General features: G+C 40.0%; 1 protein-coding gene across 11 annotated transcripts in view; it reads left to right on the top strand.

Moving 5' to 3' along the window:
* Positions 1-20,797, top strand: part of DLG2 (discs large MAGUK scaffold protein 2) — a 2,692,860-nt gene that overhangs the window by 2,218,716 nt on the left and 453,347 nt on the right. For all 11 annotated transcript variants that reach the window (XM_043992745.1, XM_043992737.1, XM_043992735.1 and 8 more), the window contains one exon: positions 15,450-15,552. In XM_043992745.1, coding sequence (XP_043848680.1) covers positions 15,450-15,552 — 103 coding nt within the window. The remainder of the gene's footprint in view (positions 1-15,449; positions 15,553-20,797) is intronic.

The raw sequence follows: 20,797 nt of genomic DNA, 5'->3' as shown, positions 1-20,797 counted from the left end.
TGTAATAGGTTTTTTCCACCTCTTCATATGATATAATTCATCCCCTTCCACCTCCCCTTTCCTCTCCTCCCCATAGACTCCCTTTTTAACCCCTTAAAATTTTTTTTTGAATCATCACATCAAAGACAATTTATATTTATACCCTCTGTGTAAAGTCCTTCTCTCTGCCCAAATACATTTATAGTTCTTAAGAGTTATGAGTATTATCTTCCCATGTAGGGATATAAATAGTTTAAGCTAATAGGGTAACCTTTTTTTTTCCTCCCCCTCTGTTTACCTTTTTAAACTTCTCTTGAGTCTTGTATGTTGAGATCAAATTTTCTATTCAGTTCTGGTCTTTTCACCAGGAAAGATTGAAAGTCCCCAATGTCATTAAATGTCCATTTTTTCCCCTGAAAGAAAATGCACATTTTTGCTGGGTAATAGATTCTGGGCTGCAATCCAAGCTCCTTTGCCTTCTGGAATATCATATTCCAGGCCTTGCGGTCCTTTAATGTTGAAGCTGCCAGGTCCTGAGCAATCCTGACTGTGGCTCCATGATATTTAAATTGCTTCTTTCTGGCTGCTTGGAGTATTTTCTCCTTCATCTGATAATTCTGGAATTTGGCTACAATATTCCTTGGAGTTTTCCTTTTGGGGTCTCTTTCAGGAGATGATCGGTGGATTCTTTCAATGATGATTTTATCCTCTGATTCTATGATATCAGGGCAGTTCTCCTTAATAATTTCCTGGAATATGGTGTCTAGATTCTTTTTATGGTCATGGTTTTCAGGCAGTCCAGTGATTCTCAAATTGTCTCTGCTCGATGTGTTTTCCAGATCAGTTGTCTTTCCAATGAGGTATTTCACATTTTCTTCTATTTTTTCATTCTTTTGTTTCTGCTTGACTGATTCCTGATGTCTCATGGATTCCTTATCTTCCAACTGTCCAATTTTAATTTTTAAAGTATTGTTTTCTTCAGTAAGATTATGCACCTTTTTTTTCCATTTGGCCAAGTGAATTTTTTAAGGCACTTTTCTTCAATGAGATTATGCACCTTTTTTTCCATTTGGCCAACTGAATTTTTTAAGGCATTGTTTTCTTCAGTGAAATTATGCACTTTTTTTTTCCATTTTTCCAGTCAATCTTTGCGCTTCCTTTTCCAAGCTGTTGATTCTTTTTTCATAGTTTTCTTGTTTTGCTTTCATTTCTCTCCCCATTTTTTTTTCTACCTCTCTCAATTGATTTTTAAAATCCTTTTTGAGCTCTTCCAGGAAGGCTTTTTGTTCTTGAGACCAATTCACCTTCCCTTGTGAGGCTTCAGATGTAGACAATTTGAGGCTATTGTCCTCATCTGAGTTTGTGTTGGCTTCTTCCCTATTGATACAGAAGCTCTCAATGGAGAGGGCTCTTTTTTGCTTCTTACTCATTATTGCAGCTTATTTATTTATTTTTAAGTTGAGGTCTGCTCTCGGGGCACCAGAGTCCCTGTTTTGGGCTTCTTGTGCAGGGGTATAGGTGCTGTGTGACTGGGTTTTTACTTTGAGGCCTTTATGGTGTGTGGAGATCCCCCGCCCTGCACTTCCTGTCTGGGTGCGCTCGGCCAGCCAGGCGCCCGATCCTGGCGTCCATTCCCACCTGACCTGTTCGTCGCCCTCCCGGCTTGTGCAGGTAGGTTTTTCCACTGTCATTCTTGGCCACCAGATTTTTGAACCAGGTTCCAGGGGCCTCAGTTGTTCGGCTATGGCCCGCAGCTCCTGCTGACTTGCCCTGACCCCCCTTGGCGCTGGGTTGCTGCCCTGCGCTGGGCCTCCCTTTTGCCCAAGCCAGACCTACCTTTTCCTGAAGTCTTCTAAGTTATCTCTGGTTGGAGGACTGTGTCTCTCTGTCCCTTTGCAGGTTCTGTAGTTTCAGAATCCGTCCAGAGGCTTGATTTAATGTCCTTTTTGAGGGAACAGAAGGAGAGCTCAGGCAGCTTGCTGCTTCCTTTCTGCCATCTTCATATCAATACATTTAAATAGGAGAGAATGTGAGGGACAGAAAGGGGGGAAGAGAGAGAGAGAGAAATATGAGAATGAATTTATAGCTTGGGGTGGAAAGGTCAAGGTTCACAGAGGAGATAGTACCTGAATTGGATGCCAAAACAATATAAAGATTTTAGGAAGCAAGAATGAGAAGAGAGTATATATCGGATATGGGGCAATAATATGGTTTATATGTACAGAGCCAGTATAATATAGTAGCTAAGACAAGACTAAAATATCAAAGTAATTCTTGATTTATATTCAAGTATCCCAGCTGGACGCCTTTGAAAACAGCAAAAATAAGATCTGCATATTCATCATCATTAACAAGATAATAAATTATATTAACAAGTTATATATACAAATAAGGTGACTTCTTGGGGGTTCTAAGAGACATGTCAGATATGTTATAAATGGAGATTCCTTTCATGTTTGGGTTAGACTAGATATCTGCAGAGGTCCCTTCTAACTCTGAAATTCTGTGATAAATAAAAATTATTAATATTTTATTAACATATTAATTACTATTAATATATCACATACATATAATGTTTTACTGTTTTAAAAAAGCATTTCACATGACCTTGGCAGCTAACTGGCACAGTGGATAGAGTCCTAGGCCTAGAGTCAGGAAAACCTGAATTCAAATCCAGCCTCAGACATTTATTAGTTGTGTGACCTTTGGCAAGTCATTTAACTTCTACCTTCCTCAGTTTCCTCAACTGTAAAATGAGAGTGGTAATAGCACCTGCCTCCCAGGGTTGTTGTGAGGATCCAGTGAGATCAGTCTGTAAAATGCTTAACATATCCTGGCACATGCTTAATAAATGTCTTGTTTTCTTGGTCCACACATGATGTAATTTGATCCTCACTGCAGCCCTGGGAACTGGATAATGGAAATATTATCATCCCCATTTTAAAGATGAGGAAACTGAGACATAGAGAAGTTGTCTTTTGTCCTAGGTCATGTAACTAGTAAGTGAAAGAGCCAGGGCGTAAAGCTGAGTCTTTCAAATCCCAATCCAACTGGAAGGAAGATCAGGAAACCATTAAGTCTAAGGCAATTTGCCAACCCAATTTAAGGAACACAGACCAGTGTCAAGTTACCAAATTGTGGCTCAAATCTCAGTCAGAAAGAGTAAAGTTTAGGTTCACTGGCAGGTAGGAGAGAAATTCAGAGTTAAATATTCAACCGTTCTTCATGATGTTTTTTTTTTCCTTTACCTGATTTTGATCTCCATAAGAGCTGACCAATTCACATTTTGTGTTCTAGGAGCAGTCATAATACAGACATTCAATTGGTGATCATTTCTACCTATAAAACTTAAGGTTTTCCTGTGAAAATCTGAAAACATGTATTTAATGTTCTATTGCATGCATTATGCATTAGTTTTTGGATCAGAGTAAACTTATACTGTTCTAGTCACCCACGTCTCCCCATGTGATTGTACACATCCATCTTCTTCACAAGATGAGCATGGAATATTTGTCAAAAGCTTCATATATGCTATGTCTTCACCACATACATGATCTACTTATCTAGTTACCCATTAAAATCAATGGGGATGGTCTGGCACTGTATGTCCTTCAGGAAATCATATTGGTTCTTAGTGATCACTGTAACCCATTTTACATATTCATAAACCATCCCTTTTAATATATTATTGCATTTTCCCAGGGTTATCTAAAGTCACAGTAACTGTCTTACAATTTGGAGATTCCAACCTCTTTCCATTTTTAAAAAACAGGATAACATCTGTGCTTAATACACTTAATATGGCATAGTGCATAGATAAATTCTCTCCCTTATCTAACACTGCATTCTCATCTGCTCTTCACAGATTTTCAGAGTTCACCAACAGAAACTCAACAAACATATATTGGAGTTCTTTCAGCCCCTGCCATAATTTGTCTGGGACTACTAAGTTGAATTCATTGAGAATGATTGTGATGCTGTGATCTAGAAAGAGCAGTTTCAGAATATACACAAGGGCAGGATCCAGATTGCAAGAGTTTAAGGAAAATGTAGAAACTTTGGTTTTCGGCAGTTTTTTTTTAAGAAGTTCAACCGTGGAAGGAAGAAGAGGGATGAGAGAGTTGTTGGACAGAAAAAATGGTAAAAGGAGGCTATTTTTAGGGGCAGAGAATATATTTCTAGATAGGTAGGAAAGAAATAGTGGGGAAGAAGAAATGCAGGATGAAGGAAGGCTGTTGGAGCAAGATCATAGAGGAGGCAAGAGGGAATGGAAAAGGATTGAAAGTAGAGAGATTAGGGCCGCTAGGTGGAGCAGTGGATAAAGCATTGGCCCTAGATTCAGGAGGACCTGAGTTCAAATCCAGAATCGGACATTTTACACTTACTAGCTTTGTGACTCTGGGCAAGTCACTTAACCCTCATTGCCCTGCAAAACAAACAAAAAGAAAGAAAAGGAATTTATCCCATGTGGAAGGGGAAAACAAAGAAATTAGAGCGATTTGCTGTAGTGAGGAGGAAGGATGCCTCTCCTATGACCAGAGGAAAGGAGAAAAGTGTGAGTGATGACTTCCTAGAGCATGGCCAAGTGCACAGAAACACCCTAGGGGAGTGTTCATATTTGCCTTTGTCCTAAGTGAAGGGAGAGGATCGATGGCAATGCTTCCCCATTTGTGTTGGCACATCCTACCATTCATGCCATATATGCACTCCTAAGATGATGCTGAAAAATGTGATCTGTTCACATATATGCATCAGGCTCATTTTAATTCTTTCTTTTACCTGATGGAAGATGAGGTCACTTTAGATTCTGCCCTAGTTTCCTACCCCCAAGCATGAATTCACTTGCTAGTACCAGTCCCCTGTGTTCTGTACCTTACTTATTTTAATTGAAGTCTTGTGCCAATTATTAGATGGATTCCCACAAGAAAATCCAATTGTGTTTTTTCATTATTAAAAACCCATTTGCGTTTGTAGCTCTTAGCTACTGTTTTTTTTTTCAAGATAAATGTACTGAAATTATTGTCCAAATTTGATTAGTGCTAATAATAGCTCTTTATTAAGCCCTGAGTTGCCAAGATACTGTATATAGCATAGATATTGCCATGGTCCCTGAAATCAAGAGAGTGACAATGGAATCTGACTGGAGGACAGGTTTTTCAGTTGTACACATAGATCAGGCCACTGAAATGATCTGGACTGTCCTTAAGTTCCTCCAGGGCACTGTTAAAATCATCACTGGTGGCATGTGGGAGTGACCTCCACCCCCACACCCCCCATGAATGGCTGTTTTTGCATGGTTGTCTGACACTGTGCTGATCCTCTCTGCCCTGTAAGAGGTGAGTACAAGATGAGAGCTTTTCATCGAAGCTGCTGCTTAGGCATTAATCAAAATCTTTCAGTTGATGGCCTTTCAGATGTCTTAAGGTATTGGTACAAAATACTCAGGACTTGGAATCTGCAGACCTGAGATCGAATCCTGACTATTATTTAATAATTTTCCACTTAGCTTTGTTTAGTCTCAGTTTCCTTATTTTTATAATACCTGCCCTGCTTACCTCCCTAGGTTTTTGTGAAGATCAAACGAGTTGTTTTTGCCTGCAGCCCTCATAATCACAACACATAAAATGCTTATATAAACTGACTACTTATTCCTGAGGCTATCCATGAATTGATGCAAAACAAATGTTGGGCATATTTTTCCCGTTATTGTGTACATTGCTCAGGCCATTCTTAGAACACAGTGTCAGGATTTAGTTTTTGAATGTTGAGAGAGATGTTGAGAGCATATCCCAACACAAGTATGTTATTAGAAATATGCACTATGGGAATTTTGGAATCATTAAATGATCTTTAGTTGTGGTTGTTATTTTTTGTCCTTCATTCTCAAAGAGGACCATAACAGGGTAATGTCATGACTTGTGGTGAATTGGATTTAAGTGAGGGAGAGTTGCTAGGTGGTGCAGTGGATAGAGCACAGAACATGAGTTCAAATCTCACCTCTGACCCTTACTAGCTGTGTGACATTGGGCAAGTCACTTAATCCCAATTGCCTTAAATATTTGGAGCCATCTCCAGTCCTCCTGAGATAGATGGATAGATAAAGGCATTTCCCAAACACAATCCAGTATGCTCTTCCCCTCTCCTTCAACTCATCCAACTGTACTTCAGGTCCCCAATATACCTACTGATAAACAAAATTGATGGGTTTTCTTTACAGATGCATATTGTAATCAGGATAAAAGATATTCTTCATCCATCTGTTTTGTTGTTGTGGTGGGTTTTTTTCCAATGATGGTCAGACTATTTTTTTGAGTGGTTACAGGTGTCTCTCTTTTAGGAGGGTCTGCAGTGTTTCTTGGATGGATGTAATAAATACAATGTTATCTACAACCAGGAGTATCTAGAGCAGAAACAGATACCTGTACCTGCAATTTGACTAAGAAAACCAAAAATTCTCATTATCTATGTTGTATTGAATTTTTATTTATTTTGTTAAACATTTCCCAGTTACATTTTTTTTTAGTGAGGCAATTGGGGTTAAGTGACTTGCCCAGGGTCACACAGCTAGTAAGTGCCAGTTACTTTTTTTTTCTTTTTAGTGAGACAATTGGGGTTAAGTGACTTGCCCAGGGTCACACAGCTAGTAAGTATGTGTCAAGTGTCTGAGGTCGGATTTGAACTCAGGTACTCCTGACTCCAGGGCCGGTGCTCTATCCACTGCGCCACCTAGCTGCCCCGCCAGTTACATTTTAATCTGGTTCTGAGATGCACTATAGAATTTTCAGTAATCTTGTGACTAGTGGGCTATAAGCTCTAATCTAGAAGCCCTCACCATCCACAGACAATCTTTCTCCAACTTAAACTATGATAGACCTCTGCCATTACAGAGATGAACACCTTTGATGAGCAGGCATCGCCCCTTTTTTTGCTTCATTTGATGCATGTGATCAGAGGGTCAATGAAGAGAGTTATTTCTGTTGTTAAATATTTCAAGAAATTGGTAATGGCTTTGATATCTGGATAGAAAACACTTAGAAAAAAGTCTTTAACGTGGCATTTTGCAAAACTGTTTTTTTCCATAATCAACAAAAAGGTACAGTAGAATATTATTTTCTCTATCTTTCAGTCAACTGTGAAGTGATGAAGATGTTATCCATGATTATCACTTGCAAAACTCAACTTGTTCCTTGTTAATACCCTCATCAAGACTACCTTGATTTGTGTATAGATGACTTGCATAGTTTGTATAGAAGGAAGAGGGAAAATATTGGTTGGTAATTGTTGATGTTTTCTTAGTCTTTTTTTTTTTTTTTGTATTAACAAGGTCCAAGAATTTTTCCATGACACTGATATTTTCCCCTCTTCTGGACACTTTGCATATCAGTATCTCAGAACCTTCATAATTTTTTCTCCTCTAGCAAGGATCTCCCTTATATATACTTAATTCAATACGATTGCCTTTCTAGCTTTGTTCTCCTTAAAACCAATTCTTCTTCCCCTACAAGTGCATTTGGACTGACGTTAGGGTCCAAGTAAGGTGGTTCTGCTGTCCTTGAGAATAAAAATAAATTGTTAGTAATGGTTCCAGATCTTTTCCCTGTTTCTTTCCTTTGTTTTCTTCCTATTTTTATCTTCAAATGCTCAACTATTTCTCTGCTTTTTGAGATGGTACTATTCATAATTGTCTACCATCCTGTACCAGATTTTATAAATTAGCTTATCTCAAGCTGCATTGTTTTTGGCACTTTTGGAAATGATTTTGGATCTTTCCGAGTCAGTTTCCTCACCTGTAAATGGTGACATAAATAATGTTACAATTCATTTCACACAGTTGTGAGGAGGGTGCTTTGCAAAACTTAAAGCAATATAGAAATATGAATTATTATTATTTGCATTCTAACATGTAGACCTATATTGCAATGTAGTATACTGACTTACAGGATAATAAATGTTTAAGCAGAAATTGAATACTTAATCACTAGAGATGGGTCCTTGCCCCAGGTGGATATTCAATAGTCAGTAAACATTCCTTATCTGCCTACTTCTTGGCTTTGTGCTAAGTACTGAAGATACAAAGAGACACTAAAGAAAGAACCTTCCCCCATGGAGCCCATTATCTAATGGAGGAGACAATAAGCAAGTAGTTGAACTAGATAATTTCAAAGGCCAGTGATGTAGGTGGTGAAAGTCCTTAGGTATTCCTGGGTAAAGAATTACAACTCTTGGGGGCAGCTAGGTGGCACAGTGGATAAAGCACAGGCCCTGGATTCAGGAGGACCTGGGTTCAAATCCAGCCTCAGACACTTGACACTTCCTAGCTGTGTGACCCTGGGCAAGTCACTTAACCCTCATTGCCCTGCAAAAAATTTAAAAAAAAAAAGAATTACAACTCTCCCACACAGTCCAATTGGAATAAAATGGTCTTTTATTTGGACACTAGAGAAAGTGACTGAGAGGGAAGTTGAAGACTTTGCCTCAAGGGAATGAGATGGCTTAGAAATATTCTACTACAAGAATGGAAGGAAGGCCAAAGCTTTTATAGAGGATAGATGTGGTGACAACCTGGCAATGGAAAGTTCCCTTTGGGGGTGTGGTGGGAAAAACTTGAATGAGGGCTGGTGGTTCTGACTTCAGGAGTTATCTCTGTCCCTTGGTACATCCCCAGGTAGTAGCCACGCCTAACTGACTTTCTTCTGACTTCCTTACTTTTTGGGTGTGTCCTGATATCGAATTTGTTACTTTAAACTTTAATAGTCTCTTAATTCATCCTAAACCCCATGTCAGCCACCCACTTGAAAATTTATGATTGGGGGCAGCTAGGTGGCGCAGTAGATAGAGTACTGGCCCTGGATTCAGAAGGACCTGAGTTCAAATCTGGCCTCAGACACTTGACACTTACTAGCTGTGTGACCCTGGGCAAGTCACTTAACCCCAATTGCCTCACCCCCCCCCCAAAACAAAAAGAAAGAAAATTTATGATTCTATAATTTTTAAAAAGTTTCAAAGAGATAAGATTATCTTAGAAGAGAGAAGCTGAGGCCTGCATTTGTGTAGATATCTATGTATAGATACAGGGTACACAGGCATATAGTGAAAGTTAACCTTCTCCATTAACTTGGAGGAATGAATTTTTAAAAGTAGACTTCAACCAGCACCATATAAAACACTGTTGGGCAAAGGGAGATTATGACATCATCATCCTTGCCAAGTTTCACAATCAGGAATTACTTTAATCTTTCTTAGATAATTAATATGTTGGAATAATTCAAGCAGGGAGTTGGATTGGATGATCTCTTGGGTTTCCATCCAAAGCTGGATCTTATGGGCCTATCTACTCCCTCAGGTGATCACTGACTTGATCACTATCATTGAGATGTGTGTAGGAAATGGTAAGGATGGTGGAATTAAATGCAGATAAATTGCATTTGAAAGCAAGTTATATCAATGTAGAAACCTGTTTTTAAAATGTCTTTCTGAAAATGTTTCTGAAATGTTGCTTTTATGTGAAAACATAGGAAGCAAAACCTGTGACCTTGATAAAGTAGGTACCACTAGAAAGAAATTTAGCAGACATAAGGTAGCCCATACAGCCAAACCAAAAGCATGCCAATCAATTTAGCAGGAGAAAAAAAAAGATCTGGAAATAATAAATGGCAATGACATATATACATACGTATATACAGTGGGAGATAGTGTATGATTTTTTAGCAAACCAGAAAAGATTTCCTCTTAACTTCCCAACCATATATTGGGAATTATCTCAAAAAATTTAACTACTATTTATTTATTTGCTATATGCTTATAGATGTATTGTCTTCTCCATTAGAATTTAAGCTCTTTGCAAATATTGATTATTTCAATCATTGTACTCATATTCCCTAGCACCTAGTACTGCACCAGGCATAAAGGAGGTGCTTAATAAAGGTTCATTGATTGAGAAAGACACAGGGAAAACATTTATTAAGCACTTATTATATACCAAGTGCTATGCTAAGTATTGGGAATGCAAACACAAGCAAAAAGAAAAACTATCCCTGCCCCCACAGAGTTTACATTTCAATGAAGACCCATTAAAAGGGAGCCAAAAAAGGAAAGAGAGAGGAAAAAGTACCCGATGGGGAAATGCACCTCTGTTGGGGCAAGGTGGAGAAGTAGTCTGAGGAATTATGGGCTAATCTGGGTTTAAAGGGAGAATGGCTGGTGTAGGTACTTTCTCAAATAGAGATATGAGGAGGAACTTGATAATTAGAGGAGGAGACCAGAAGGGAAGAAGTGTTCCCAGAATGAGAGGGCTTCTTGGGCAGAAGTGAAGAAGTTGTCTGCAGAGACAGTCTGGGCTGGATGCAAGACCTTGCTCTGGATCAAGTGCAGAGCTGAGTCATCTCCAGGACTTCTGGCTTCATGGTGCTCATGTTTCCCAATACACTACTTTTCAGTCACCTCCATGATTTAGGAAGAATGGGGAAATTTGCCAGAATCTTTAAAAGAAAGACAAATAAAAGGATGTTTCTTCTGGAAATGTCTGTTTTGTTAAGGTAGAGCAGAGGGAGATTGCTTAATGACTGCCATTGGATAGATGAAGAGAGTTTAGAAGGAGGTTGGTGGGGGATAGTGGGAAAGATGCGACTTTGGGAGACAGAAGTCCTGGGTTCAATTTCTGGGTCTGCTACTTACCTGGATAACTTTGGTTAAGTTATTTAACCTCCCTAGACTTCCGTTTCTTCAGTTATATATCATGATAGGGTTGAAACTCTTCAGATGACATCTAAGATCATTTCCCACTCTCAATTTATGTTGTTTTGGTCTTATGAAGAATTGTTCACTGTGCCACAGAAGAACAAAGAAATGGGAACAGGTTTGCTTAAAGTCAGGTGGGAAATGGGTTGGACATAATTATGGGAGAGTGGATATGGAGATAAAATCTCCGTAGATACACAAGAAAAGAATAAGCAGCCATTTGGCCTAGAAGGGTTAGCTGTCCATTTACAGAAGGGCAGAGCTCTGGACCAGTCTCTGGAAGGGATTGCAAGATCCTTCCAGTTCTCTGATGAAGAATTTTAATGCCATGACCTCCAAGATCTCTAAAATGATCACAGTTTAGAAAGATGTTGCATTTTGGCCTGCAATATAATCATCCCAAATCCTCCATTCTGGGAGTATGCCCTAGGAGAAATCTCCCTCAGGGAGAGGAAGGCAAAATATAATAATAATAATAATAATAATAATAATAATAATCTTACCCTCTGCATTAATACAACCCTGGACTAGGGAACAGGGACAAATGGACATAAAATACACCCCCAGAAGGTTAAGAAAGATTTTTCTTTTGTTTCCTATCCCCCAGTTGTATTTAGAAATGACCTTTTCCTGGCAGTGTTTTGTCTTACATTTTTTTGTTTTTCTTTGTTTTTTTTTTTGAGGGACAATGAGGGTTAAGTGACTTGCCCAGGGTCACACAGCTAGTAAGTGTCAAGTGTCTGATGCCGGATTTTAACTCAGGTCCTCCTGAATTCAGAGCCATACTTTATCCACTGCTCCACCTAGTTGCCCCTTTTGTTTTTGTTTTTAAAGCTTTTTGCCCTCCTTTCAGCATAGAAACCAATACTGGAGGAGGAAAGGAAGGTGGAGGAGAAAGAGGAGGAAGAGGAGGTAAAAGGGAGGGGGGGAGGAGACGGGGGGGGGGGGGGGGGGGGGAGAGAGAGGCAAAAGACAGAAGTATCAGCTCCCGTCATTCTTGATTCCAAATTGTCAAAATTCATTCTGGAAGCATGCATCAAAAACAAGGCAGTCAAATTCATTCAGGAATCAGACACAGGTTTTTGCCATCAGGCCCAGGGGGGACAGGGCTGTATTGCTGATTTTTGTGGTGGGTTTGGAAGAAGTAGCCCATTTCCAATTTATACACACACACACACACACACACACACACACACACACACACACACACACACACATCCACCACAAAATGACAGCCCTAAGATGCATTAATTTATGAGTACATATCTGTCATTCTGCATTACCCTGGTCTGTCTTCCTTTTTTTTGAAGCAGCATATAATTTTTACTTTGTTTTCTTCTCGTTTGCATGGCAGGTGTCTATTCTAGCACCCTAGACAACTTACATAAGCTGAGTTATAGCACGCACTAAAATCCTAGCTGAGGTGGGGAAGCAGGAAATAGTTTCCAGTGAAGCCAGACAAAAACATTACCAGACATGGGTTTTAATGTCTCTCTGAAAGGAGGCCAGATGTGTGAATCTAGTCAAATTATAGACAGACGGGTTAGAATCGTATCCTGGTCTGGTCCCCCATCCAAGCTGTATTCCTGGGAGTTCCTCCCACCCACACTCTTCTCCTCCCTTCTGCTCCCCCCTGGAAGGATCACTGCCTTGGCAAAGGGCACTCGATTGGTATTTCATTTGTACCTCTCTGGTTCCCTTTTGCTGTTTTCTATTATAATGATTTTTACATTGCAGCCCCTCCCCCAGCCCCGTTAGACTGAAAGCTCCTAGAAGCCAAGATCAATGTCTTATTCAGAGGTGTTATATAGAAAGAGTTCTGGACCTGGAGTCAAGAGGATCAGCCTCAAATCCTAGCTCTGATGGGTACTGGTGGTGCGACAACCCCCCCCCCCAAGTACAAGCCCTCCAGAAACATAATTCAGAACTGTTTCACAATTATCACAAACCCCCCTTTTATGCAACTACCATAAGACCCTATATTTACATAATATGCAGGGGAGGGGAGGGACAGGACACTTCCCCATGCTGGAAGAGAGACAAAGCCTGCCACTGCATAAACCATGGGGAGCAGGACTGGGAGATGAAAGAGGTCCCTGAAGCCATCCATTTGATACGAATGATGAAATTGTTCTTATTAATTAGGCAATAAACTGTTGTTTCTCTACTGCTAAAGAACTGCAGATGGTATCATTGTTGTTCAGTCATTTCAGTTGTGTCCTATTCTCCATGATCCCATTTGGTGTATTCTTTGAAAAGAAACTGAGGCAGTCAGGGTTAAAGCTCAGGGCCACACAGCTAGTAAGAGTCTGAAACCAGATTTAAACTCCAGGAAATGAGTCTTCCTGACTCCAGGCTTGATGCTCTATTCACCAAGCCACCTAGCTGCCGGGCAGATGGTGTCAGCTCCCACTAAATTTGATACCCTGGAGCAAGCCCTAATCATGGGCTCATCAATATAGCCCACTCCTCCTCTGAAGTCACGGAATCATAGATTTTGAGCTGGAAGGAATTTAGAGGCCATTAAGTGGAACCCCCACATTTTACAAATTAAGGTCAAGTGACATGTCCAGGATCGGTCAGTAAGCTAGTGTCTGAGGCAATTTTTGAACTCGGGTATTCCAGACTTCAAACCCAAAGCTCTATAGCCTTTGCTACCCTGTGACTTAGTGACTTAACCTCTCTGAGCCTAGTTTTCCTCAGCTAAAAAAGGTTCTAAAAATAGCTCCTCTATTTACCTCATGGGGTTTTTCTGAGGAAAACATTTTTAAAGTGCTAAACAAATATGAGTAATTATTTTCATTCACTTTTAACCTCCCCTAGCACCTAGACTAATGCTTCACACCTATCAGGCACTTAAGTGATTAGGGGACTGAATGAAATGGAAGGGAATGGAAGCAAAAGTTTACCCGTGCAGCTTCTCTGTTCTAGATGCTTCAGTAGCTCCCCATTCCTACTAGGATAAAATATAAATTCCTCCGACCCTTAAAGCCCTTCACAATGTATGTCCACCCTAGCCTTCCAAGCATATTACACTTATCCCTTCCACACCTTGGGGGTTAGGGCATGGTGCCCCCATGATTTGGAAAGTCCATGTAAAAATTTTTGACCCTCCCTACCAGAAAAGAAGTCTAAATTTTTTCTCCTCTGTTCTTTTTCTTTTTCTTTTTCTTTCTTTCTTTCTTTCTTTTCTTTTTTTTTTTTTGCAGTGTTTATAGTACTTCATTGTAAAATGTGGGTTAAGTATTTGGTCATAGGTTATATGTAGGTCAACATTAAGTAAAAAATACTATACTCTTATTTTCTAGCTTTTGCATTCTTTTTGCAAACTTTAACTTTTTTGCTTATTTTACCTTTAAAAAAGAAATTTTATATATATAAATATATATGTACACACATAAATATAACATATATGTATTATATATATATTTGTGGTATTAAAAGCATGTTTCAGTTATGTAATATACATATATTTTATGCCTTTCTAAGTTTCTAAACTTTTTCTGTGTCATCTGCTGGCATTGTGATGATTAAAAATATGAAAGACATAGTTTGTGGGTAATTTAATCATTTGATTAATATGGCCAGCAGGATAAAAGGAGGTCTACTGGCATCTCTCTTGGACCAAAAGACCCCTCCCTCACAGTCTCAGTTCATGTACTCTTCCAGCCATGGGAAAGCCATCCATCATACAGCAAACAAGCCTAATTGGTTAGCATCGTTCAAATCTAATTGGTCAAAATGATTGGGGGTGGGTTATATTAAAAAGAAATCTGGGGAGATGTGACAGATCACTCATCTTTTGGGGAAGATAAAATTATAGAAAGAATGTAAGACCCCCCCCCCCAACTCAGGCTATTTTCCACCTAGATGTGGTTTAATCTCATCAGTAATGCCTTGGGCTATGTAGATAAAAGGATCTGTCTCCACCCAAGAATATTTTGTTAGTTTGGGTCTGGTATGACCCAGATAAATCAAACTTTCCAGGACTGAGCGCTTGAGTGGCAGTAGAAGAAAGGACTAAGAAAGAAGGGGAGATAGATCACTGGGTCCCCCAAGGTATCAATTATTAATAATTATTTCCTACAACGTGTCATCCATGGCTTCCACAAAACTTCGCCAAAATTCCCATTTCTGTTCTTATGCTGACTCTCAGTGTATCCAAACTGTGATGAGGAAAGTCACAATGTAGAAGGAATAACTTACTCACTCATATACACTTGACATTCCAGCCACACTGGTGTTCTTGCTTTTCCCCTGTAAACAACATGCCATCTCCAACTCTATACTTTTGAGTTGGGATTGGTACCAACTCATGGCTGGAATATTCTCCCTCCTCATTTCTACTTCTTGGCATCACTAGCTTTTTCCATGTTGCAGGTCAAGTGTCAGCCTTTCCTGATGCCTCCCTCCTAATAGTTAATGCCCTTCCACATAACCTTATTTATATTTTGCATGACTGTATTGTTGTTGTTTTCTCTCTGTGCCATATTGATCTTCTGAAGAGGAGGAATTATTTTTCCATTATGGATTGGACAAGATGGTGGCTAAGGTCATTCCAACTAGGATATCCTTTGATTCTGTGAGAAAAAAAGAGGGGAGGTTCCGAGGTGTGCCATGGAGCATCAGTTACCCAACCTCTTTGCATCATAGGTTCCCAGGTTGTTCATTTTTTTCCCCCTATGTTGACGTTTTCATGCCTAGTGAAACATCTTTGGTATCTTCTCTTGCAGGTGAATGGCATTGACCTTCGTGGTGCCTCCCACGAGCAGGCTGCAGCAGCCCTAAAGGGGGCAGGGCAGACAGTGACGATCATAGCACAATACCAACCCGAAGGTCAGTCTGGAACACAGCTTCTGAGTTTTTAATGGTTGTGCGCGCATGTGCATGCTTAAATACAATATGCCGAGTGATCACCAGTAGTAATGTGTTCTTAACCATCACTGGAGAGGCATCAGTAATGGAAAACATGTCATTCATGCTTCAAGAACTGACAGGAGCCTGTGTGTGCTATCTCTGCGCTTCCAGGCATTTGGAAATGTCTGCTTGAAAATAAGAATTTAATTAAATGACACCTGGCATTAGTTTCATTTATTTTACATTCATATCTATTATAAGTATTTTCTTGGTAATGGAAGCTACAAAAACAAGTAATTAAGGATTAAGAGTCGCCCATGCTGTGACAATAGACAATGTTCTTTAAGCTATCTTCTCTCCTTTCCGTATTTCTTTAACTCTGTATGGCTAACATGACTTATGGACATGCAACCTTTTCTCTTACACTCTCCCACCCCGGTTTTGGTTAATTACTGCAATTCTTGTGTGTGCTGATGGAATTTGGAGTTGCCCAAATTGTGGGCTTAGGCTTTTTAAAACCTCTGTTTCTATGATCAGAATGGTATGCAATGAATCAAATGGGATAAGAAGTACCATTCATTAAATTACTCAGTAGTTTCAAGAAAGGGGCTGATCCTTGACTAATTCAATTCTATACCAGGCACCATATAAAAAACATGAAAAGGTGATTCCTGCTGTCAAGGAAGTTGTTGTTATTCAGTTGTTACAGTCATGTCCAACTCTTAGTGACCACTTTTGGGGGGGTTTCTTGACAAACATTCTAGAGTAGTTTTCTTGGCAAAGATACTTCTCTAGTTCATTTAACAGATGAGGAAACTAAGTCAAATGGAGTTAAGTGACTTGCCCAGCATTAGGAAGACTTATCTTGGTGAGTTCAAATCAGGCCTCAGGTAATTATTAGCTGTGTGACCCTGGACAAGTCACTTAACTTCATTTGCCTGGGTTTTCTCATCTCTAAAATGAACTGGAGAAGGAAATGGCCAACCACTCTAGTATCTTTGCCAAGGAAACCCCAGATGGGATCACAAAGTTGGAAATGACTGAAAAACAAGAATAGAACCACAGTCACACAGCTAGTAAATGTCTCAGGCTGGATTTGAACTCAGGTGTTCTCAACTCCAAGCCCAGTGCTGTATCCACTGCACAGCCTAGCTGTCCTCAAGGAAGTTGACTTACTTCCATTTTACCCCAAGGCACAGCGGGAAAGAATAGAACCATCTTTAGTGGATGAATATGGCAGAGTACTGACAAGAGCACACAAGATGTCAGTGTAGGAAGGATTCCTTGTCTTCTTTTCAATCTAGTCCATTGTTAGCTTGCCATATGATGTTTTGAGTTGGCCATTCATTGCCTTGGGGCATCATGGACCCCTTCCTTTGCAGGATAAATATAAATACCAGGATCAGAGGAGCTACAAGTAAACAAAAGGTATTGGATTATATGCTTTGTTGTCTACGAAAAAAATCATTGTCTTTCAGAACAATGAGGTAGCCCCAGAACGAACTGGAAAGTTAGGCGGAAGCACCATTACTCAGATGCCTATTGGGAAAAATCAAGAAACTTATTCTCTCCTAGTCTGCTCCTTGAGATCTTCGGATTTCTTCTCTGTTCACATGCCTGGCATCTAATGAGGCTGAGCGGATGTAAAGTGTCCATGTCATAATGGCAAGCAAAGAGCCCTATGTCAGTGCAATTTGATGCATGAATTAGGCTTCAAATAGCATTCAGAAGCCACGAATTTTCTAGACATTTCGGACATTTTCTGCATAGTTAGTTTTGTTCAGCCTGCTTTTAACAATACCCAAGGCACCGGGTCTTCTCTCTCGGCCCAAGAATTTCAGTTCATAGAATTCTAAGGGCTGCTAAGATAGTGAAGGCTGTGTAGCCTCCCGCCTGAGGACCTCCCCTCTCCCAGATGGAAGCTGAAGGAGCTTGGGACAGCTATGCAAATAACCTTGAAGAGAAATCCTTTCAGGCTTTATGGGTTACAACAAAGCACCAGTACGCCCTAGTTCTATCAGTTTACATCTTCATCGGTCCTCTGATCTTCAGCTGCCTACCTTACATTCCTTTAAGCAATCTGCTTAATTTGGGGCATAGTGCTATACTTTATCAGGAAGCCTGTTTTCAGAACATGTCTTATAGGATCATCTATGATTTTAAAAGAGTTTCTGAGGAAAAAAAAAGAAAAAGAAGCTTAAACAAGGAATAAACAAACAAGGTATGCTTTCCCTTCCCTCCCCTCCCCAAAAAAGAATACAGCTTGAGTGAGTTTCTGTGACCTGACTTTTTTGATTGGATAATCATTTTAACTAAGCTGTGATTGCAATTGTTTGAAATTTGTGTAGAAATGTGGCCCAGGGCCTCCCTAAAGCCTGCCTGATTATTTTTCTTTGCTGTTTTAATATGCACAAAAGCATCAATTTAAGTCATCTCATAAGACAAACTAGAACTTAAAAAAAAAGAATGGTCCATAGGAATAACAGAGTTCTCCCCAGAATCCCAGTTCTTTTGGATATGATGCATTTGTGGTTTCTAGAAAGCCAGGCAGAGATGAGGTTTTCTTTTCTTCCTTCTTTACATCTACAACAAATAGGATCATAGATTAGATCTGAAAAGATCTTAGAAGTCATCCTTTAGCTGCCTCATCTCACTAGGGAAACTGAGGCTTAGACAGGTTAAGTGACTTGCCCAAGGTCACACAGCTAGCTAAATCAAGTCACCAAGCAATTAAGAGCTTAGCCAGGCAGCAGGCTAAGCACATAGCATACATAGAATGATAAAAACAGTCTCTGTCCTCAAGGAACTTACATTCTAATGGGGAAAGACAACATGTAAAGAACTATGTACCTATAAGTTATAATGCTGTTATGTTCTAAGTGGAAGATAAGTACAAAGGGAAGACCTTTGAGGAATGGGGAGGGGGTAAGACTGGAAAAGACCCTTTACAGAAAGAAGGATTTGAACTGAGTCTTGAAGCAAAGAAAGGAAGCCAGGAGGCGGAGGTGAGGAGGTTTTAGATCATGCCATGCAGGGGGCTTAGCCAGTTAAAAGGCATAGAGAGGAGGGTTCATTAGGTAGGAGGATTACAAGGTCAAGGCTGGTAATTGGTGACTGACTGACTGGAGGAGGGACTGGAGGGGACATGGACTTGAGGCAGGGAGACCAATTAGAAGAATATTATAATAGTCCTGGTTAGACATAATAAGAGCTCATGCTAGGGCAGTATGTGAGCGAGAGGAGAGAAAGAGGGTCTATAGGAGGGGTGTTGGGAGACTTACCCATGGTCACACAGCTAGTGAATATCTGCAAGGTGGGATTTAAGCCCAGATCTGCCTGATTTCAAGTCTGTTGCACTACCTACTCTGCCACCCTGCTTTTCTATAGGGGAGAAGCAGGAGGATAAACTTGGAAACTTACCAAGGAGCACCATTTTAAACTACAATCTGTACGAGTATCTATCTTGATAGGTAACAGAACTGCCTTTGTTTTTCTCCCAAGAAATGCTTAACCTATTTTGGACAACAGATTCATTTCATTTAGATTCAACTTCCTGTTTCCAGAGAACACATTTTACTTCAGTCATGTTCAGAGAGAAAGATCATTATCAACCTAACTGCAGGTGCCCTGAAATTCAAGTGAAGCTTGTGAACAGTGGGAAGGGTTGTCAGCTCCTTATAGGGGCCATGTGGAGAAAGACAGAGACACAGCAAGACTAGGAGAGAAAGACAGAGACAGAGATGGAGACCAAAAAAAAAAAGACCCAGAAAGAGAGAGACAGAGAGAGAGATAGGAAGAAGAAAGAGAGCAACTATTGCTCCCATGAAACACTTCTAACTCCAAAGGCGTCATCTGTATATTATACCTAACTCTGTGCTATGTATCCTCATTCATGTCCTACAGAACTGACTGGTGGCAGTAAATCAGTCAACACACATTTATTGAGTGCCTTCTGTGTGCCAGATGTTGTACTAGGCACTGGGGATACAACACAAATGGGAAATAGTCCCTGCCCTCAAGGGACCTCCATTCCGTCTCTATTTCTGCTTCAGTTTATCCTGTATTTGTTAAGCACCTATTCTGTGCCTAGCACTACACTAGACTCTGGGAGACCCTAGAAGGATCATATCCCACAGGCCATACTTTCAAAGAGTTTATAATCTAACATGACAGAGGACAAGAATAGTAACTCACATCTTTAGCACCATAAGGTTTACAAAGTGATTTCCCCCACAGCAGTCGCATAAGACAGCAAGTGAAATTATTATCCCCATTGTATAAAAAGAGACAACTGAGGCTCGGAGACAACAAGCAATAGACCCAAATTCATAGAGCTAATGAGCATTAGAACTCAAGACTTGGATCCAAATCAAATAAGATAAAATTTGTAAAGTGCTTCGCACAATGCCCGCACATATTAATAAGTGATTGACCCCCTCCCTTTTCCTGACTACAAGACCAGGGATCCTTTTCATGGCATCATGCTTTACCCAGCATTAAAGAGTATGATCATAGTGCAGATAATTGATTGTACAAGATGTTAGAAAGGCTTCTAGAAGTAGATTGAATTTGTTAATGATCTTGAAGGATTTGCCTGATTTGGCCAGGGAAGAGGCTCATTAGCTTAGAACTATAAAGGTCATTAGAAGTCATCTGGTCTAACCCCTTTATTTTAAAGACAAGAAAACCAAGGGTCAGAGAGGTTTGGGGAATTGCCCACTACTCTGCAGGTAGTAAGCCACAGAATTGGGATTCAAAGACAGGTTCTCTTGATTCCAAATCTATATTGGTTTTAATGGCACCACAAGGTTTTAATGGCACCACAAGGCCTTAAGGGTACTACTGATGCATTCTTGACCATAGGAAACAGCATGGACAAAGATAGGCCAGTTGAAATGAAGATGCTTTGTTACGGGCCAGTGAAGAGACCATCTTTAACTTGAGGACCCATTTTGGTCATTGAGTTGTTTTTTTATTAAGTTGTGATTGTAATGTCTCTGAGACAGGCCTTCATGGAAAGCCCTCTGTTACAGGAAGAGACTTAGAGAAATAGGTCATACTCGGGGCCATTGAGACCTAGTTCAGTACTGGTAAAAAAAATTTATTCAGGCTCTCCTCCCCTTCCACCCCTGACCTGACCCCATCCAGAATGGAAAAGAGAGGAGGAAATCCAGTTAGCTAAAATTCTTTGAATGGCATTTATATTATTGTGGAGAAAAAAAAT

The sequence above is a fragment of the Dromiciops gliroides genome, chromosome 3 (genome assembly GCF_019393635.1).
Source record: "Dromiciops gliroides isolate mDroGli1 chromosome 3, mDroGli1.pri, whole genome shotgun sequence".
NCBI lineage: Eukaryota > Metazoa > Chordata > Mammalia > Microbiotheria > Microbiotheriidae > Dromiciops > Dromiciops gliroides.
Note: the sequence above shows the minus strand (reverse complement) of the source record. Positions and strands in the feature narration are given on the sequence as shown.